This window comes from Sitodiplosis mosellana, unplaced genomic scaffold, assembly GCF_009176505.1.
Source record: "Sitodiplosis mosellana isolate CC-2019 unplaced genomic scaffold, AAFC_SMos_1.0 Smas_scaffold_1, whole genome shotgun sequence".
NCBI lineage: Eukaryota > Metazoa > Arthropoda > Insecta > Diptera > Cecidomyiidae > Sitodiplosis > Sitodiplosis mosellana.
Window position 1 is genome coordinate 17,220,333 of NW_022595244.1, and position 21,816 is coordinate 17,242,148.

At 36.2% G+C, this 21,816-nt stretch overlaps 6 protein-coding genes across 7 annotated transcripts in view; 4 read left to right on the plus strand and 2 right to left on the minus strand.

The window, feature by feature from the left end:
- Positions 1–16,441, minus strand: part of LOC129575250 (protein canopy 4) — a 381,491-nt gene extending 365,050 nt beyond the window's left edge. Inside the window, exon 1 of the mRNA XM_055458559.1 lies at positions 16,436–16,441. The gene's annotated coding sequence lies outside the window, so the exon portion shown is untranslated. The remainder of the gene's footprint in view (positions 1–16,435) is intronic.
- On the plus strand, positions 127–2,206 carry LOC129575210 (CDP-diacylglycerol--inositol 3-phosphatidyltransferase). Its single transcript, XM_055458315.1, has 6 exons — positions 127–216; positions 275–394; positions 539–673; positions 822–975; positions 1,054–1,214; positions 1,328–2,206. Exons 2-6 carry the CDS (start codon positions 340–342, stop codon positions 1,498–1,500), a joined length of 678 nt encoding a protein of 225 aa, XP_055314290.1. The 5' UTR covers positions 127–216; positions 275–339; the 3' UTR covers positions 1,501–2,206.
- Positions 3,515–4,881, minus strand: LOC129580448 (uncharacterized). Its single transcript, XM_055470888.1, has 5 exons — positions 4,599–4,881; positions 4,184–4,520; positions 3,834–4,100; positions 3,616–3,759; positions 3,515–3,549 (listed from the first exon to the last, which is right to left on the minus strand). Exons 1-5 carry the CDS (start codon positions 4,743–4,745, stop codon positions 3,515–3,517), a joined length of 930 nt encoding a protein of 309 aa, XP_055326863.1. The 5' UTR covers positions 4,746–4,881.
- Positions 4,886–8,642, plus strand: LOC129574240 (histone-lysine N-methyltransferase SETDB1-B-like). The gene is made up of 7 exons (XM_055456012.1): positions 4,886–5,475; positions 5,618–6,082; positions 6,148–6,425; positions 6,498–6,920; positions 7,000–7,473; positions 7,558–7,851; positions 7,939–8,642. Exons 1-7 carry the CDS (start codon positions 5,415–5,417, stop codon positions 8,137–8,139), a joined length of 2,196 nt encoding a protein of 731 aa, XP_055311987.1. The 5' UTR covers positions 4,886–5,414; the 3' UTR covers positions 8,140–8,642.
- LOC129574730 (G2/mitotic-specific cyclin-B3) lies at positions 10,002–19,847 on the plus strand. Of its 2 annotated transcripts, none has more exons than XM_055457245.1 (6): positions 10,002–10,419; positions 16,607–17,522; positions 17,606–18,116; positions 18,248–18,403; positions 18,507–18,681; positions 18,790–19,847. In XM_055457245.1, exons 2-6 carry the CDS (start codon positions 16,867–16,869, stop codon positions 18,975–18,977), a joined length of 1,686 nt encoding a protein of 561 aa, XP_055313220.1. In that variant the 5' UTR covers positions 10,002–10,419; positions 16,607–16,866; the 3' UTR covers positions 18,978–19,847. The 2 variants fall into 2 exon arrangements, with proteins under 2 accessions (XP_055313220.1, XP_055313132.1); XM_055457157.1 differs by having other exon boundaries at positions 10,119–11,253.
- A 53-nt stretch (positions 19,848–19,900) lies between these two features.
- Positions 19,901–21,708, plus strand: LOC129575999 (zinc finger protein 75A-like). The gene is made up of 4 exons (XM_055460365.1): positions 19,901–20,163; positions 20,248–21,115; positions 21,191–21,257; positions 21,336–21,708. Exons 1-4 carry the CDS (start codon positions 20,118–20,120, stop codon positions 21,531–21,533), a joined length of 1,179 nt encoding a protein of 392 aa, XP_055316340.1. The 5' UTR covers positions 19,901–20,117; the 3' UTR covers positions 21,534–21,708.
- Positions 21,709–21,816: the final 108 nt, after the last annotated feature.

Here is a 21,816-nt window from a genome sequence, read left to right on the forward strand (position 1 = left end):
ACCAATGTCACTACAGTTCTTTCATTTACTCCGCGTACATCAAATGAGCTGAGGCACCTGTAGTGCCCGATGTCGAGAAAAGTAGTCCAACATCGATTTGAATTGTACAAACTGACATATTATTGACAAACTCATACATTGAAATCAGTGTGGCCGATGACAGTCTCTATTTTCGGAGTAAATAACATCGAATGATTTTCACTTGCATTGTATTTGTGTATCCGTTTGTGAGCGTTGTATATACAAATTCTGTTAGCTCAGTGAATCACTTTGCTGCTATTCCAGAAGAAAAATTGTTGAAATCTTGTAAATCGTTTGAATAAAAATAAAAACAAAACAATGACTGAAGTGGCTGAAAAGGAGAATATTTTCTTATTCATTCCAAATTTGATTGGTGAGTGTCTTTAGGCAAATTTTCCAGCTATATTCTGTAACTGCGTCATTGATTGCTTCAGCTCCAGTGACATCGTTCAACTCTCTTTTTTTCGCGATTTACGCTATTTCTAAGTGATGTCACTAATAAATCGATCTTTTTTAGGCTATGCCCGAATCTTCTTGGCAATCGTCTCATTCTATTTCATGCAAACGAATTATATCGTTGCCGGATGGTGCTATATAATCAGCGCACTGTTGGATGCTATCGATGGGCACGCAGCGCGTGCATTTAATCAAAGTAAGTGAGAAAATACGTCATGCTATAAAAGACCTTAGATCTACAGCACCCTAATCCAATTAGGCATGGCTTATGTTTTTCGGTTTTCGAATATGGTACTAAATTAGATGGGAATTTGTTTTAATTGAGATTTGAAATTGTATTACAGGCACCAAATTTGGTAGCATGTTGGATCAGTTGACAGATCGTTGTGGAACAATGGGCTTGTTGGTCACCTTGAGCTACTTTTATCCGCGCTACATGTTCTGGTTCCAAATCTCAATGGTCATTGACATTGCATGCCACTGGATCTATTTGCAGGCGTTAGTATTCATTTCCATCCATAGAAAGCTCGCCAATGGTTGAATCCTTATTAAATTGGAATGTATTTTTCGTTTCAGTTCGACTATGCAAGGGAAAACATCACACAAATTCTTTGATCCAAATGAGAATTTCATCATGCGTCTCTACTATCAGAAAGATGTGCTCACATTCATGTGCTTCTGCAACGAAATGTTCTACAGTGGATTGTACTTACTTCATTTCACCACTGGACCCACATGTAAGCTAAATTTATCTGTATACTGAAGTATTATACTTAATTCGGTGTTTTTTTTTAAATCAAATTTCATTATCGAAACAATTGAATATTAATACTTTTGATTTGTTTTACAGTGCTCGGCATTTCCATCTTCAAAGTTCTCACAGTGATTGCATTCCCAGTCGCTGTAGCCAAGAGTGGAATCTCATTGTTACACGCCTATGTGGCTGCTCAGAATATTTCAATCATCGACCAGAATGAGCGTGAAGAGGCTCGCAAACGTAATTTGGCTAAAAAACCAGAATAAGCCAGCCGTCATGTGTGTCATCCAATCAATTAATTTAGAAAACTAAAACACTAACACATGTCATAATATGATATATATGATTTGAGAACCCTCTTTCATTGATGTTGTACGTTCTTTTGAACCAAATTTATTTATAATCATTGTTTTGTTACGTTGTCAATGCAGTTAAAGAAGAATATTCTCAACACTCTCAAGCCGAACCAAAAAGTCGGCTAAACTGAGGCATGAATCTAAAGAATTTCAGAAAGCTAATTACCAGAAATGGTCATTATTAGTCATTCCAGTAATTCAGTTACTTAAGATAAGTTGCTAAGTAAGACCAAATGATTGGAATCTAATTTGAACCCAAGAAAAATTGACAATTGTTGTGAAAATAAGATTACGTATATAATCTAAACTCGATGAATTGCAGTTCATAGAAAATGAATGACATCAAAATGTTCACTCAAAATCAAATTAGCGATGTCCAAGTAAACCATCAAACAACTTTGATCCAATTGATTCCGTGATGGAGTATTATTTTGAGTGATTTAGTTTTGGAAATATTTATATTCAATGCCAAAAAAAAATCTTGTGTGTAATCCGTCAGAAGAAATTAACTGAAATGTATATTTATAATAATACTTTAATGGCATTTACACGCCCTATTCTTAGTTTGGAATTGTAAAAGTAATAGAAGATGCAAAAATAAATGTTGGAAAATGTATTTGTTTCGCCATTTTCTTCTCAATTTTGTAGAATTTTCATTTTAAAATCTAGTTTGCCATCGATTTTTCGGTCAAAATTTCCATGGTTCCAATCGATTTGTCGACATATTCAAAAATCTAGTAACCTTTGGCACTCACTGAAACAATCGAATCCATTAGTTTTGGAGAAGAACATTTGTAAGGTAATCATTATGGGTTCGACAGGAGAAAAAACGATATGGAATACCGAAGAAGCATTGGTTACAGACTCAAAAATTGCTGGCCTGGTCACACCATACAACTTGCCGAAGGTTCTTTGATCAAATATCATTATCGAAACAATCCAATGTTAATATATTTTATTATTCATTTATTTTCATTCTGCCGAAGAGTGTGAACATTGTGATCAGATCAAATCAAAAGGTTCTGTTAGGAGCTGTTGCAGTCGACAATCTTCGCAGCAAGAATAGCATGACGACATTCACTGGCTCGTTAATTATTCATAAAGCAACCGACCACGAAGGCTTAGTATTGGTTGGATCTCAACCGATCGAGTTAAAAGCTAATCGTTCACCATTGAAACATCATAAAGTGGAATTGGCCCGGCCAATAACCGTTGAACCGAATCGCAATTATAGGCTTCGCTTTGTTTTCGATAACAGCTGGATTCCACGCAATTTCTATTGTCTCACAAAAATCGTTGAGTACGATACGAAAATTGACGCAGCTACAACAATCACAATCACACCCGAAAAGAAAAATGGTGATGTCATCGAAAATGAACTACCGTTGATTTTGTATTTTAATCGATTGTAAATCATGCGTACGATTATCCAAAAATAAATCGATTAAATCTCAAAAATGAACATATTGAATGTTTCAATTAGATTTGATCAGTTTTTACCTTTCAGTATAAAGTCATACAGACGCTCAGCTCAATTGGCATCGTGCAAAAAATCTTCGCACATATTGTCGCAAAATCGTTACCGCTCCAAGGTGCAAGCTATCAAAAGTGAATAAAACGAGAAACTTTTTATTTAAAATCATGAGATTCATCTCAATTTATTCATGCATTCGGTTGCATGATTACCATTCTATTTTCTCTGGCTTATAGACTTTGTTTATGAATATAAACTGTGTATAATGTTTGATATTTAATAAATTTTATGAGAATATGTTTAAAAAATAAAAAAACTGTTCTTTGCACGAACAATTGAATAAATTTTGAAGGCACAAATAAAATTCATTTAAAAATTAAAATCAGCCATGCTATTTGGAGTGTAGTTGTGCGCATGCAGTGTTTAAAAATATCCGAGACTTTTGATTATTCAATCTTCTTTTGATTGATCATTCGCACGAGCCGCTGAAATGAAATAAATTTGAAATTAGGTGAATGTTGCATCGATAAACATATTTTTCTTTCGTTTACCTTCTTCTAAGTCACGCTGCTTCTTCCGAGCCAAAACTATTTCCCGAGTTTCCAAAAACTTTCGAAAAATGTCGTCCTTCTTTTGAGCTGACGTTATTGGTTGCTCTTCGCGAATTGGTGCTTGGTTCTCCAATGAATTGGATGCTTTTCCGGCAACAAAAAATGAATGTATTTTTGAATGTAAGTTTCAATAGAAAATTATCCTGAAAATTGCTTACCACCAGTCGTGTTTGATGCTTGTTCTTTAGGTTTGTTGGCCGATTTTGGAGTGCCTGGCTCTGCCAACACTGAGCTGAGTTCGGTTCGCGAGACCTTCTGAATTGGAACTGGAACATCTATTGATGCACGTTCTGATTCGGGTGAAGAGACACAAACCGTACTTCGTCTTTTTGCAATCTTCTTCATCAATGACGGTAGAGCAGCCGGTGGTTCGGTTAAAAATTCACTTAAATCATCAACAGCGTCAACGGTGTCCGTGATCAAAACTAAAATCGGAATATTGTATGTCATTTGACAAAAAAAAAATTATTGAAATAAATTCAATGGAAATAAATGTGTGAATGCTTACCCGGCATTGATGGAAAACAAACTTTTTTCGGTTGGACAATTGCTTCTTTGGTTGAACGTTCAGTTGGTGTTTTGCGTGGACGTCCTCGTCCAGTTGGGCGTTCAATTTGGCGTTCAGTTCGGCGTTCAATTGGGCGTTCGGTTGGGCGTTCTTCGTCATTGGTGGTGGTCGATGAATTTTGAAGGTTATGCTCACGATTAATGTGCTGTTGAAGCATGTCAAACTTTTCGTTTGCGTTTCGTTGCCATTTCTTTGCGGCTTCAATTAAATTTGTTGCTTGAAAATCGATTTCTTTCTTTGAATCAGCAATAAATTTCTTCAAATCCGCGTGCCATTTCTATGGTACAATGTAATAAATTCATACACATGATAAATGTGCTGTTGCTCAACTAACGAACAATGCAATATATCAAACCTCGTTTCTGTTGCTCGAATTTAATGACCTTGGATTATGAATCACGATTCGTCTACTTTGGGTAGACGATGATCTGGTGATTCGTCTTCTATCTATCGATATTTTTACACCCCATTTATCGGTCTCTGGAACAAACACCTTAGCCATGATTTGTATCGAATGAACGTTGCGAAAGAAAAGACGCTACCGTCACAATTTGCGACGCACAAGAGTCGGCTTGATGTTAAACAAATCAACTACAACTACCATGACACGTTGACATTGGTGTGACAATGAAAAAATGGCACTACAAATGTAAACGGACATGAACACACTCGATGGACGCGCAATACCAAACGAAATGGCGTACGTTTAATTCAACTGTGTTGATTACAAAATGTCCCATTATTATTCAATATGATTTGCAAACAAAAACAATTAATCATTATTTTCAGAGAAATGATATTGTTTCGGTGCTGAATTCGATTTTTTCTTCGGTTTGTTTATTTAATTTGTCAAAATATTTACAGTAATCAAAAATAGATAAACAGCTTTAGTTTAGCATCATCGGTATCAGCACACAGTGCATATACACTGGTATTAGTGTTTTCATGTTGAATTGAGCGCATTTCACAGAAGAAAGACGTTCAAAATATTAGCAAGCATAACGTGGTCGATTCAAACGGTTTGCCGCGCATGAACCACACAAAAAGTGTTGTGCACATTTCGATTCGATTTTCAATTGCTGATTGAATGTGTCGCCGAGTTGACATCCGCTGATCCGAACAATTTGTTTTTGCATAGATATTTTCAATTTGTGCATCTATTCATTTCGTAATGGTGAATCCAGTTATAGTTGATAGTGACGATGAAGTGGTCTTTGTTGACACAGCCAATTGTAAGTAAAAAGTAACATGATTTATAGTCTTTTTGTTCCATTTTTGCGTGATTCATGTTAAACAATTGAGTGTTCAGGTGCCATATGCAATGAGTGAAACCAATCCCACCAATTGAAACCATTTCATTGTTTCCCTCGACAGCCATACCAAACACTAACAATAACGATGATGACGAAAAGTATTATTACGCGAAAAGATCAAATCGCGATAATGTTATTGGTGCATGGCAGCCGTGTGAGTTGCAGGGGAAGATTGAAAATATCGACGATCCCAACGCAAGTAGCTACATCGTAAAATTCATTCGGTATCCGCAGAAGAAAAATGTTCTGGAATATGAGCTAGCCGGTCGTCACTGGCCACGCGGCACTGAGCTAACGTTTGGCACCCGAGTAGTTGCTCGGCGTTGCTTGGAGCGATTGCCGTATCGAATCGACAAATCGGGCGAAAAAATCTTCTTGCTTTATAGCAAAAACAGTGACTTTTATGCAGGTGTCATCGCGGGTTTTGATGACAGCCGAGTCTTGGTCTTTTTCGATGATGGTATAGTTCAATTGGTGGAACATAAGGATATTCGCCGTGTCATTGGCAATGATCGATGGTACCATGGTATGTATTTTATGCGAAGAAATTTACAATTCCAAAATTGGCGATGAAATATCTCCTTTCCACAGCTCATTGGAATGCAAAACTATACTTTGATTGGTACTTCGCTAACGAACGATTGGAAGCTCAACCAAAAGTTCAACAAATGATCAAAGTGGAATTGAATGGCAACTGTGAAGCAATGGCCAAAGTGTTGCAAGTTGACGAGATGTTGGCGCAAATCCATTTCGAAGAAGAAAATCGTTTTGAATGGATCTATTTGGGGAGTCCACGAATATTCGCTGTTTGTCGTGAATTAATCAAACAGAAGCGATTGGACGGTTTTATTTCATATAAAACGTACAAGGTGACATTTGATTGGATTTTGCTCTTGAATGTGACATTGCGTGTAATAACATGATTTATTTCGCCATTTTAGGCCTGTCTCAGTGCCAACGATGACGTCGTAATGTTTGATTTCGTTGAGACGGAAGACAAATCGAATGAAAAACCAACGGAAAATGAAATCGTGCCAATCACTTCTCCAAAGTTCGATGTAATTAGGACCGTGAACCATGATTGTGATTATCGCTGTGTGAGTTTGGCGGATAAAATCAAACTTAAGGAATACGGTGGCATCAATCTTGATCAATATGGCGCTTTTTTGCGTCCTCTTTTGACCGGGTGGACCCGTCATGGTTCTGATAAGAAATTCTATAGGGCTCCATGCGGCTCATGTTTCCACTCGCTCAGCGAAATCGACAAGGTTTTGTTTCAGACTGATTCGAAGTTACGTATTGACTGCTTCGATTTGAGCAAGGACTGTGCAATTGTGAAACAGGGTGCAAATTCGAAGGTTGAAGTAAGTATTCAGGCTATTTTTCATATATATGGCTTTTTCATTCGAATTTTAACGATTTTGGAATGGATTTCACTTTCAGGACAAATATGATATTTCACGTGGAATTGAACCGATTCCGACGGTAGTGTGTGGTGAAATGTCTTTGGAAGATAAATCATTTAACTACATCAAGGGCTACAAATACGATTACATTGACGATCTGAAGAATAATCTCGGTCGGACTGGCTGCAATTGCACCGACAATTGTCGCGATAAATTGAAGTGCAGTTGCTGGCAACTTACGATTCAACGTATGCTCAATTATCCATCCGAAGACATCGACTATAAGGATCACACAAAAGTTGGATACAAATATATGCGGCTCCGGGAAATCGTTTACACGGGAATTGTCGAGTGTGGCAGCAATTGTGCTTGCTGTGCAAACAAATGTGTCAATCGTGTTAGCCAAAATGGAATGCAACATAAGCTGGAGGTGTTCAAAACTGAAAACAAGGGCTGGGGCGTTAGAGCCATAACCGATATACCGGAAGCAATGTTCATCTGCAATTATACCGTGAGTACTATTTTCTGCCTTGGATATATCACATGACAGGTTTTTATTTCCGTAGACATCCAATGAATTCTCATCTCATTCCAGGGCGATGTGTTAGAAGATTCAGCCGCTGACAAACGAAGTACAAAGTATCAGTTCAAATTGCCAAAGTTTGATGATTTTGACTCCGATGATTCAGGCAGTGAAGAAGACGAGCCAGAGTCGAAGAGACAACGAGATGAATGTTACGATGTGATTCAACCATTCATCAACTACTTCCCACCGACCATGCAAAATGGAAATGCAAACCAATTCCCAGAACCGGAGCACAGCAAATCGCGTAGCAAGAGCTATGTGGTTGATGCGTTATATAATGGCAATATCTCACGGTTCATCAACGTAAGTAAAATACTACTGCTTTAGATATGTCTATCACCTGAATGTTTTATTCCCACAGAATACCAATCAATTTCCATCTCATTCCAGCATTCATGCGATCCAAACCTATTCGTACAATCAATCTACGTCGACGAAGATAAGCGCTTTCCGTGGCTTGGTTTTTTCAGTTCTGAACCGATCAAAGCTGGGCAAGAGTTGACAATTGACTACCGGTATGAGTTGACTGATGGCGAAGGAATTAAATGCCAATGCGGCTCAGGTGGTAAATGCCGAAAGCGATTGACTTAAGCATCAAGACAAAAATATCAGTATTGACAATAGTTGTATTTCAAGCATGTGCATGATGGGATACCAACCCAAAAAAAAAATTTGTTTATTGAGATTTAGGCCTCGTGCAAGAGCAACAGATGAGTTGAGACTAGAAGAATGTCATTGTTTTTCATTTGATGAAGCCATCTCAAAATACCAAATGGATAGATAATATCTAAAATTTGACAGGCACATTGCATGTTTTTTATAACGGAAAATTTTTATCTTTTGATTTAATTTTTAGTTAACACACATTTCAGAACATTAAGCGGTTAAGACGTGGGAAATAAGAAAAAAAAAACATATTTTTTGAAATACTATAGAAATATAATGTTGAATTTCTGTATTTTTGCATTTTACATGCAAAACTGAGCCTGTTCGTATAACACAGAATAAAACATTACTTTTTTTCTATGAGCATATTATATATAGAATATTGTGCAAAATTTGCTTTAAAATAAAAAAAATACTTTATTTTCAAACTGTGAATGCGTTGATTCAAAAATGTTCACACACACACACACCCAAATGCCTTTTTTCAATATTTGAACATTAAACTATTTCGGAAATTATTCAAGCTTCATTATAACGCATGACATGGCTTAGTAAAGACCAGTGCCGTCTTAGCCTGGAAGCGAATGAAGCAGCCGCTTCAGGGCCCTGCGATTTCAGGGGCCCCGAGCTGCTGAAAAGGCCCTTGAAATATTAAGAGAAAATCTTATCATAGAAAATTAGAAAAAACACACAAAAAATACAAAAATTCTCAAATTGATTTCAATCTTCGTGGTTTGTTTGCTGTCTACAAAACAGATGATGCGTGTGACGACGATGCCGTGTAAATGGCTTTGGCCCTATTTTTAGCGTAAATAAAATCATCGATTATTTCATCGAAGTCCAAATTATTCAAAATTTCACATTCAACCACTGGGCAGAAACGATTGAATATCAAATGAGAGAGAGAGTAATCAAAGTATTTCAACTGCAAGACGAAAAAAGTCATACATATATTTCGCCTTATTTGTTGTTTCTGTCTTACTTTTTGAATGTAAGTAGTGTGGCTCACTATTTAATAGAATAAACAGTTTATCGATCAACCGTTTGAGCGAAATTTTTTATTGCTAAGTATGGTTGACTCTTCCAGACGAATGTAATTAAACATAGAGGGAGAATAGAGATAACGATAGGTTTCTTTTGTCAATTCGAATTGGATGTTGAGTCACATATACATTCGTATGAATAAGAGCGTTCATGTCCAGCAGTATTGAGCAATAATCATAACATAAATGAAAAACGGCATAGTTTAATAACTCTGAATTCATTCCAAATATTGAATTTTGTGCTATTGAGAAAAAAATTTGGGGCCCCGAAAATTTTTTGCTTCAGGGCCCCCGAAAGTGCTAAGACGGCACTGGTAAAGACGATAATTGTGATTTGTTTACGATTCAGTTTGAACTGTTATTTTAAGGGATAGATTAGAGCTATAACAGCTCAGCTGTTGAAACATCAACCGACCATTCAAAAGATAGCAAAAATTGGATGGAGATTTTTTTCACATTATTATGAAAATCCTGAAAAATTTATAAATTCCAAAAAAAAAAAATCATTTGTACATTATCCGTCTATGCTGAGTATTATTTTCCTCATCTAAAATGTCAAAAAAAAATAAAAATCATTTCGTTGGCAAAAGTTCGTTAATATTTATGAATTTTATCATGACGAACGTTGAAATTCAAAATACAAGGGCAAATGTTGATCGTTTATTTCAGTGTTGTTGTTATCAAACGTTATGTTCTATGTATATTTGAACGTTAATTCTGGGCTATCATCGCAACATGTGTCTGTTAATAGTGTTCCAATGGGCATGAACGCACACGTTCGCATCACGTACCACCAGTCAACGGGCGGTTTGTCCCAAACGGTAAGCACAACAACGAAGTGACATAAGAAATATTGCCGTCTCTTGTTGAAACCATATTTGTTTCGATCTCTCCCATTCGTAAAGTAGAATAATCGTTGCGGCCGCTCTTCAAACACAAAACAAACAAATATTATATCGCACTTTCTTCCATGAATTTTAAACAATATTAATGACGATCTCGAAACCAATCTTTGGTAAAATCGGAGTGAATAAATTACTAATTGTAACAATGTTTTCGTAAGATAAGAACGAGTAATTTTTTTGTGTGAAAAACGACACATTCCATCCGAAAAACAAACTGAAGCTGGAAAATGAAGATATTGATCACATTCACGAAATGCGTAAGTTGAAACAATATTTTTTCTCTCTTCATATGTTTTGTATCCGAATTTATTGTGCTGAAATTTCATATTTTAGTCAAAATTAAATAGTTAATGACATTGACAACAGCTGTCACGATCATGCCAAGCATTTTTCATTTTAATAATTAAGAATCATTTCGTTGCATTTCGCCGACGCATTATTTTCCAAAAAAAAAAAACGAATTCAATTTTATGTTCTTTTTGATTGAGTTTGGGCTATTGAAATCAGTTGAGAAAAAAACGCACGCGTATAAGAGCCGACCGACTATTTAAGTTGAAGTTGTTAAGTGTGTGTGCGCTTTGGGACAAGCGCTGCACGTCGTCGTCGTCGTCGTCGTCGTTGGTGTCAGTGGATGTTGTATATTCAGTGAGAATGTTCGTTTTTTGATTCGAGTCTTCGCCTGCACGTACTCATGTATTATATCCAATAGCAAAGCCACTTCGTTTGTGTGTATGTGTTGAAATATCGTAGTGTGTATGTGATACATTTTGAACCAAAATAGCCGTTATTTTTGTTTATTACAAGAGGGAGCAATTCATATTACATCGCTTTTTTTTACACAGTGCGTTGCATGTGCAAAGTGTGAGAGCGGCAATTTGTTTGATTCTGATTGAGTTTTTTTTTTAAATAATAGAATCAATTTCATAGTATTAGATATTTTATAGTTTTTATTCAAAAGTGTTTAAATCATCGTAAATATTTGAAATTAGATTAGTTTTTGGTTCGATGTTTTTCATATATATGTATGATGCATCGATGAAATTGGCTGGTTAGCAGAAAACGATTATCTAATGATGAATATGGCGTGAAAAGTAAGTAAAGCAAAAATTGTGAAACGCATTGATTTTGGACCCTACATTTTTCCTTCCAACATTTTTGAAACGGGTTTTTTTTGTGATTCTCTTCATTTCACCAGCTAAATTCATACGGTCATTGGTTTCAGTCGCAGCGACAACCATTTTTTTATTCTTTTCTATTCGTCTGCACCAATCTTTCGTCTCGATTGATAATTTCAAATGGCTCATTTTTCTATCCGTAGACAGATTTCGCAAATCACACACCAGCCAGTTGTTGATTTTTTTCATTCTATTTGCTTTAATTTTAAGAGTTTCAGTTTGTTTAAAATCAATATCAATATTTCTCCATATAATATAGCACACCAATGATGCTCATGAAGCAAAGTTCCGCCGAAAACACCAATCAATACCAACCGAATATTGCTTAAAACGAAGGTGGTTGTCCTATTGTGAGACAAAAGTCACACATAACTATCAAGATTTTTCGTCTTTGTCGTCACCGTTGTTGAGCGATTTTTTGGCTGCAGCTTATTGTCCAGCCATTCGTTATTGTTGTTGCTGTTGTTGTTGTTGTTGTTACCCATTATTTGATGCAGACTGTCATGATACACAATGTGTTTGTTACAAATTCCATGCAAACAACAAGCTCATTTCCAAAATATCGTATCAGTATCACATTGAAATCATAGTGCGATTTCATTTAATATTCAAATTGGTTTATATTTTCCTCGTTTTTATTCACCCTTTTGCACTGCTAAAATATGTAGCACCCGAATGCTCTATATTCGAGTTTTTTTTTCCTTCTCTGTTCTACTTCTTGTCGGCGATTTTTTTTTCTTGCGCCGCTCCCAAACAAATCCGTGCAATTATGTTGCAAATATGTTTGGTTTCATTTCGATTCATTCGCTACACTAGCCGAAAGTACAATGAGAAAACAACATGCAACCCTGGCCAAAAAGTGATTCATGTTTATTTAATTGTTTGGCTTCTTTCGAATAATTAAAAAATACACCGAGATAAATAGGTTTGAATGGTTCTATATAGTTGAAAAACCTTTTTTCGGCATAGTTGTTTAGCTCGTCGTCGTCGTCGTCGTTGTTGCATTTACTTGACTTGTTGCTCGAAACTTGAGTTTGTATTCAACATTTCGGCAAATTTTTTTTTCGTCTTCATTCGCTACCTCTTCAAGTGAATTATAGAAAAATATTGAGATTGAATGCGTTGTAAATGAAAAGGACACATTAAAACCAGAAATGCTTTTTAAAAGTGGCATTTCTTCTGAAAAATAAAAAAAAAATAAATGCAAAATAGCACATATACACACAATTGGCTTGAATGAGCAAACAACGGTGCAATAAGTTCTTGTTTGTGTCCTTTTTTGTCTCCCTCTCTCTCACTTTCGTTCATATCCGATCGTCGTTGTGTGCCTTTTGTTGATGCGACCGATCCAAAAAAAATTCATATTCATCATGAACCACCACCGAAGGAACATACGTTGAACACATTCCGTACAAGACGAAACCAACACAGATACTTGGGAGTCGTCTTCGACGAAGTGTATAGCATTTAGTGCATATGTTGCTGTTGTTTATTTGATGAGGCAATTGTGTCACCGTGTGTAAATGTGCCATTTATATAATGTTTGTTGCTCGTCTTTCCCATTCGCCTCGTCTTTTGTTACTGCTGTTCGTGTCTGCTTGGCAGAGAGAGAGAGAGAGAGAGAGACAGAGAGAGAGAAAAGAAGAAGAAAAAGGCGCACATAAGAACCCAACCTAATCCAATCCCAAGTTTACCAAAAGAATATACACTTTTCTTGACATGAGATGACATGACAATTGTGTTTCGCATCAAAATTCACAAAAGGAAATGCTGCAACAGACAATGGAATGTGTGAGTGCAAGAGAGCGGAGCATAGAGTGATGGTTGTTTGGTTTGGCCGTTGATTTTTATGCGTTTCCAATAATGCACGTTCTCTCTAACCAGTCGTCGAATTATTGGCACATATGCCTAGTTCCTGATCCCCTTGCTCTTATCGTGTGCATTTCTTTTCGTTTCATTTCTTATTTTCGCAAAATCTCCGACGTGAAAAACTTTCCCTTTTTATAGTCCCCGATCGTCTCAAGCAAGTCAGACTGTCTCAAACAAGCCAAATTGTTACATAAATCTTAAAAACGGCGCGGTAAAAACCGATTGTTTCGTTATTTATGTACTGTAGAATTGATTTTTTTTTTCTCACCCTTCGATCGACGCAGCGAATCAAACGTTCCGCAAAACTTCATCGATTGTTCAATATACTCAAAGATTCGATCTTTTTATCTGATATTTTCGCATTTTTATTTGTTTTTAGGACAATTAATTTTCGTATTTTGTGAAACGCGCCAAAAATCGACAATCAACTGCAATTGCAATTTATTTTCGACCGTTTTATATTTCTGATACATTGAACACATTTCACACATTATGAAGATAAATTTCGATAGACTCTACGATTTGATGGACCAAACTATATGTTGAGTTAGTTCCCTTTCGAATTTCAGGAGGTATCAACATGAAAATGAAAACAATTAGATGGGAAAAGTGCAATATTTACGAACGATCCTTCGTTTTAATGCTTAATTTTCCATTTGAAACTGTCTTTGGCACAGAAATATACTTTCGTCCGTTGCCTGAACTTAAACAGATACATAAATTTTTCTTCTCTATATTTAATTCAGTGTATTCGATTCGTATTTTTACCTGCTCTGTTTACACGATCTCAAATTGTACGAGTTTTGACGGAGCATTTTTTTTTTCACCATGGTGAAGGTAACCAAAGGTTATTAATACTGAGAACGATGAGAAGAAGAAAAAAAAACTCCCATCAATAGACACTTTTCGGATATCTCTTTGTAATGTTGTTGGATTTATTTTCTCACATTGGCAGTCAAAAATCGTCGGTCGTCGCTTAAAATATTACCGGTCCCAAGTAATGAATTAGAGGGTTCAGTGAAGTAAAAAAAAGAGAAAAAGTCTTGCGACGTATCTCAATTTCTTGAACAACATTTTACCATCGATACTCAAATGCATCGTGAAATTGGTTCTCAAGATGCGGAAAATCCATTTGCATAAATTGAAAATCAGTTCGTCACCGCGCTTGCCGAAGTCATTTGCATTCTAGCTTATGTAAATGGAGCAAATATTTCCTTTATCCCAAATACTTTCACTTTAAGATCGAAATTGGTTTAACTATCGTTCGTCAACCCGATTAGATAAATCAATGAGTGAATTGGTGTTTATCTGCAAAAGTTATTCATGCCAATACTCCATATCGGGCATTTGAATGGATTCGTGGCCATGAATCGAGTCGTTGATGGTGTCAAGTCATAACATATTATTTAATTCAGACCATTTTTATCAGAACATAACCAACAGTATCCAATTTCATTGTATATTTTCTTTTTCCGAGGAGGAAGCCAAACAGCAGTGGATTGTGAAGAAGTCGTTGTACTAAACACAGGAAAAAAACTTCAAACAGAATATGGCAAAAAGTTAACTCAACACAAACATCTGCTATGGTTATGGGTATCGTGTTGTCTTTGTCACACTCGTTGCCGCTCACCATTGTTTGCCACGATTTTCTCTCTCACTCTCTCTCTCTCTCTCTCTCTCTTGTTCTTCATTTATTTCGTTAGCATATCAATAAGCAGTGCGAACGTGCGCCCCAAAAACGGTTGAACACCGCTCACTCACACTTACGCATGTAATGTATACACTATGTTCATGGATTGGTTTTCTCTTGTGTGTTCAACAGGACGCAGAAAATCAACATGTGTTGGTAACGGTTAAGCGGCAAGCTTGTACGGTCGATCGATCGCCTCAACAATTCAACCTTCACATATCTCAGCTCTCTTAAGGCTCTCTGTAATTCCATTGTTAGCATGTGTGTCTGTATATATATTTTCTTCAATTCTGTTTGACGGAATGCATTTGTTTCGTTTGTGGTAAAACAAGACGCCTAACCACTGTGCCAATGCCAATGTCAATGCGAAAATATTGCATTCGATTTTTCGACTTAATTTAAATGAAATTGAACCCAACCAATTTATTGAGTTTCTGAGAATAAAATTGATTCATGCCTTCAAACAAATAATAAAATCGATTCACAGTCAGTTGTCTCATGCTGCACCCATTTTTCTTCTCGAGCATTTTGGGCATTCATATGATTCCATTTCCATGAATTTTGCAGTGAACTAAAGCGGTAGATCTGTTTGAAAGTAGGTTAACTAACTAACGACATCACATTGAAGTACTAAACCAAATCAGTCAACCGGTAATAAGTCTATACCTTACAGGCTAAAGGAAGTGATTTCGAATGAATCGATATCCTTTAAATGTGGAAAAATCTGAAGAAAAAAGTAGACAATATGCATCATCTCTTTTATTGAGAGAATTCGATTTGCTATAAGATATCTTCTTCCGCAAACCTCCCGGTAAAATCGTTTCAAACTGTCCATAGCATATTGATCATATACTTCTTTCGATTAAATGTGTTTGTGTATGTGCATAAAAAGGATAGCATAGATGTAAATGTTAAAAAACGAACTTCGTCTTTGGTTGTGTACATAAATGAATGCACTCATGATGCGTTCACGTCTTATGTGTGTATTTTCTCAAGAAACGTCATACAATAGTCGCTTTAATGGCTGAGTATGTGAGTGAATGTGTGTGTGTGTGAGTGTATGGCATAATCCGTTTGAAAATGCCTACCGAAAATCTCAACGGATCACAACACTTTAGTTTAGTTAAGACGACGGTTGGATTCAAATAGTCAAAATCCTGCCGAACTTGAAACGCTTATTTTTGTTCCAAAACATTTTTAGTTTAATAGTTTTTCTATTAATAAGTTAAGACTAAATCGAAACCAAATTCAATTTAAAGCAATAATATTTCGAGAAAAAAAAAATTGGTTCGCGCTGTTTTGTCTTTCATTATTATTTTGTTAAAAAAAAAAATTTCCACGTTGTTGTTGTTTCTCGTGTTGAATTTTTGAGTTTGTTCACGTTTGTCTAGAGCGTTATGCAATTGTTGAAAAATTTAGAGGAAAAACTAAAAAAAACGGGCAATAAAATCTATTTGAAAAATCAAAGTAATCGTCATTTTGGTTGGTGACAAGTTTTAGATGCCTTAAAGTGGTTGAATATCGATAAAATGCCGTTTGAATGCTTTTTTTCGGTAATTGTATGCATCCTGTTCTTCCGTTGATCCAAATACAATTTGAAAGTAGTAGCCCGTACAAAATAAGTTGAAACATCTTTTGAAATTTACCTGTCAATCATTCATCTTATCTAATCAAAACTAACATGTTGCTTTTCTTTTCCGTTCCTTTCAGATGCAATCATTAAACAAATAATACGCTTATTCAAGATTTAACGATATTTTGTTTGCAATATACATACTAATTTTAATTTAAAAATAAAAGAACGAGCTCCAAACTAAAATCATTTGAAAAACATAAAGTGGACGAAGAATTTGAATCTTTAAAAAAAAAACCGAAACAGTGTGTGTTTTGTCCTGCGTATTTAATTTGTATTGTGAAAATCGAAAGAACAATTGAATCGAAATAAATTTCATAAGAAAACACAAAGAAAAATGGCACCAACAAAATCACAATCGACGCTCGCCACGAACAAAGGAGTTACCAAATCAATCGTATCGTTGTCACGTCGTGCCACCTCAACACGTACGCAACAGCAAAAGGTGCTTGTGGATGGTTTACACAATGTTCCAGTTGGTAAACGGAAGGCTGATGCTAGCCCGGGCCGCAATGAGAAAGGTGTCAAACGTTCGGCATTGGGCAATGTGACCAATGCCGTGCTCAATGCTATCGAAGACAGTAAAAAACTTACTCGATCGAAAACGGACGCCAAGAAAACGACAACAACATTGACAAACAGCAAGTTGAACGAAAATCAAGCAATCTTTGCCGCACCAAATGCCGTTCAACGAGGAACTAAAATCACTACACGAGCCGCATCACGGGCCATTGAAACGACAAAAAGCATTGTGAATGAGGCGACGGCTGGCCTCAAAAAAGTTAACATTTCGACAACAATTGCCAAGGGAAAAAAGAAGACTGAAACCACCACCGCTGCCACTGCTAACATTAACAATAAAGTAGAACGTCCGATGCCAAACAGTGGATCAGACAGCGATACCGATTTGAAGCCGAATGCACGCCGCTTATCGAATGAATTCGAACTATTGGACAATGAAGACAGTCACTACATGTCAGCACTCGAAGATTTGTAAGTATCAACAAAAATTCATTTTTTTCTGCTCCTTTTAGAAGTACAAAATATTTACGCACATTTTTCTCCTCGCACAAAAGGCCTTCGATGCGTTTGTCGGTCGGTGATCTTCGGCGAAAATCAATCAACAGCGATGGCGCTTCCGGTTCGACTGAATCATTGAGCACAATTGCTGAATCCATAGATGTAACATCGGCCTCAACTCAATTCGAAGCAACACTTAAAGAAGAAATAGCCAAATCCATTGGACCAGCTCCAGTACCACAGGGTGTCATTGATTTCGATCGCGAAAATTGGGACGATCCAATCCAAGTTTCCGACTATGCCATGGATATTTTCAATTATTTGAAAGAGCGCGAAGAAACTTTCAAAATTGATGCGTATCTTGAGCGACAGCCACATCTTACGAATTGGATGCGCACACTGCTTGTTGACTGGATGGTTGAGGTTCAGGAGACATTCGAATTGAATCACGAAACATTGTATTTGGCCGTTAAAATTGTTGATATCTACCTTAGCAAGGTTCAAATTGAAAAGGAAAAATTGCAATTGATCGGAGCTGCTGCTCTATTCATGTCTTGTAAATACGATGTGAGTGTGGATCGCTTTGATCTATTTATTACAGAAGAAAGAGTCAATTCTTAATTACTATTGAGCATGCCCAATTTATATGCATATAAATAATTCGAAAATCATTTCTTTCTTATCGATTTGTGTAACAGGAACGTACTCCCCCATTGATTGAAGACTTCTTGTACATTTGTGATGGAGCTTATAAACAAAACGAATTAGTTCGCATGGAAATGGACGCATTCCGCACAATTGGATATGATTTGGGCATCCCATTATCGTATCGATTCCTGAGAAGATATGCTCGGGTAAGTTGGCTACGGTTATTTGATCGCTGTACCGACCATTTGATTTCGAAATTTAGGAATTAATTTGAATTTCCCTCTATTTTTGTCTCATTCAATTTGGCAGTGTGCCAAAGTGACGATGCCCGAATTAACTCTCGCTCGATTCATTTTGGAATTTTCGCTCATGAGCTACGACTTGATAACATTGAGTGACTCAAAAATCGCTGCAGCCTGTTTATTCATGGCTCTTCGTATGAATCAAAAGACTGGTTGGAATAAAACATTAGAATACTTCTCAGGTAATTGATTGTTTCTGTTTTTTTTATTTTAATTTCGGACACATTGAAAGACTAAACGAAGTGAAACATAATTAAATCCATGACAAATTGTCTCTTCTCTTTGTACAGGTTACAAATTAAGCGACTTTGAATCGATAATACCTCTCTTAAATGGACCACTACATCTAAGACAACGTGATGCAAACAAAACTATTCGAAATAAGTACACACACAAAGTGTTCTTTGAAGTGTCCAAAGTGCCGCTCATGACAAACGAACAACTCTTCAATTCCGGCGAAGTGATTGAACAGCTATAAGAGCGCGCATTTTTAAAGCACAAATGATAATTCAGGGCAAATAATTGATTACTTTTTTTTTTAAAAACGAATGAGTCTAACTGTAATTTGAAGCGAAACACGAGTTTTGTTGCATTCACATCAAATGGAATGTCCACAAAATCAAAAAAAACCATTCTGAATGTTATCGTAACAATACATTGATGCGCTTTAAATATGTGTGTTTTTTCACAATAGTCAGAAATCACCTATGATACAATTTAATTTTATTTTCTTCATCTGTAATTACAATGCTCGTGTTTCAAGATTTTATTCCTTTCCGCATGCGAACAAAAAGATCACTTCTTCTGTATTTTTTTTATTGTTTGAATTATGATAAGTTATTTGAGTTCAACCGAATTAGTGTGGAAAAGTCCATTTTTTTTAAAACATGTACTCGAATAAAAAGAAATATTGTTCGTTTGTGTCGTCAGTGTAGGATTTTATTCGAATATATATATATAGACTGATGAGGATGATTTGAAAATAAAAACAAAAAGTAGTTACGAAATCGCATCGCAAAATAAATTGGTCCATCTGTTGAACAAAAGTACAATTGCACGCACTCCAAACTCAGTCTGTGTTCAAATTAAATTAATTGTTTTTCTACAAAGAGAAAGAGACGAAATCATCGCGAAATACTCGAATCTAGAATCATTTTAAAAAGAAAGCGTTTCGTTGTATCATATTGAGAGAAAGAGATAAAAAAAAACTACAAAATCCATTATGCCTCACTATTAAATGTTATGCACGTTGATCCGGAGAATCCAAGACAAGTACAAATCCGGCAAGTCAGCAAAAGTATTACAAACTATTAAAAATTAAACATAAACACAATAATTCGATTTGAAACAGCATTTTGTTTTATTTTCCCTTTTGGCGCCATTTCATGTTTACAGTGTCCAACGAAGAAAAAACCGTTGCAAGCGTCCGAATTTAAAAATTGAATTGAATTTTTAAAATGAACGCATCTGGCTCTACGTCTGCACTGAAAGCGTGTAACACCAACAATGTGATGTGACATTTGTGTCGCGGTTGACAGACACTGTCAAGAGGTAAGATAAAGTGCATTGGTACAATTAGAGTAAACGAAGTAAGTTGAAGAACGAATCTGTTGTAAAAATGGATGGATTTTTGGTGATGGAGAGCCAACTGATTAAAGTGGAAGGTAAGCTAGAGCCAGAGATTTCAGTGGTGCTTAAAAATCAGCCTTATTCATTAAAATACAAATCATCCATGCATTGTTTTCCAGTCGACGAAAATGCAAACTTTCACTGCATCGTTTGCAAAGCCGAATTTCTGTCACGAACTGAGCGCAATGAACACTTGGAGACACATTTCGTGCATCGCAGTTGTAAGAATTGTAGTAGGCCAGTGATTATCATCGGCGATTTGGAATTTGAACTGCATCACCCGACATATTGTAAGCAGAGAGAACCGGCAACACCGGTACACGAGGATATCTTTGAGGCCGACTATTCGCTGGACGAAGACACAGACCAAATCGTCATTTACAAGTGTGAAGATGAAGAAGCTGAAGGAGAAGAGGCCGAACGAGAGGAGGCGGAGGAGGAGGAGGAACAAGAAGAATCGGACATCGAATTTCATCACAAAACAATGCAAAACCAAATCAAAGTTAATTATGATGATGATGAAGCCAACAGAGTATTAAGTATTTTAAAGCCTAGAAAAGGGAGACTGGCGCGAAAGGCCAAACAGAAAACCACCAAAAGAAATACGGGCCAAAGCAATGAAACAATCGAAACCAATTCGGACCGTGTCAAAGCAGAGAGCGAAGATGATGTGATCAAAGAAATGAATGTAGCCATGAAAAAACGCCGTAAACAGTATGCTAAACTACCAAAAACCTTACCATGCACAATGTGCGATGCAATGTTCGGCAGCGAACGAACGCTTAAAATCCACATGAATCAAGTGCATGGCATTAAAGAGCGATACATTTGTCCGATTTGTCAAAGGGAGTTCAAAATTAGCGGAAATTTGAAACAGCACATAGAGACGCATTCTGACTATAAACGTTTTATTTGCAATTACTGCGGGAAAGGCTTTCACTTGCCGTACAATCTAAAAGAGCATATGAACACTCATACTGGAGCTCGGTAAAGTCTTGAATTTAATTCTAAAAGGTTTTTTAGCAACATACAGCAATTTCTTTCCAAATTCTCTCTTCGTAGGCCTTATAAATGTGAAACATGCGGTAAAACCTTCGGCAGAAATACCCTAAGGCAGGCACATATGCGAGTAAGGCATTAAGCATCAAATAATGTATTAATTCTTTTGAAATTTATCCATATCTCATTTCAATTTATTCTGTGCCAGACCCATACAGGGGAAAAGCCGTACAAATGTGATGCAGAAAACTGTGATCGTGCCTACGCTTATCAAACGGATTTGAAACGACATCGGCGATCTATTCACGGCATCATATTAAAAACGTTCGAATGTAATATTTGTGGAAAAATATTTTATGAAAACAAGTTTTTAACTAAACACCAACGCACTCATCAAAATACCTGAACGTATCATCAGGGCAATGCTTAACAGTCATTTTTTTTTAAATAAACCTTTTTCAAGGGTGTTCATTTCTTTAAGGATAAGTTACCAAATATTTTGACCTTTTTCTCATCTCATCACATTATATTTTAAATTCAATGTTAATAAAATGATTTTTTTCAAAAAAGACACAAACAAATCTTCTTTGACACAAAGAAAATGGTCATTTGTACGTTTGAACATATTTTTCGCATGTATTGTGCATCCGCATCAACAAACTATTTGACATCGGGCAACCCCAATACAT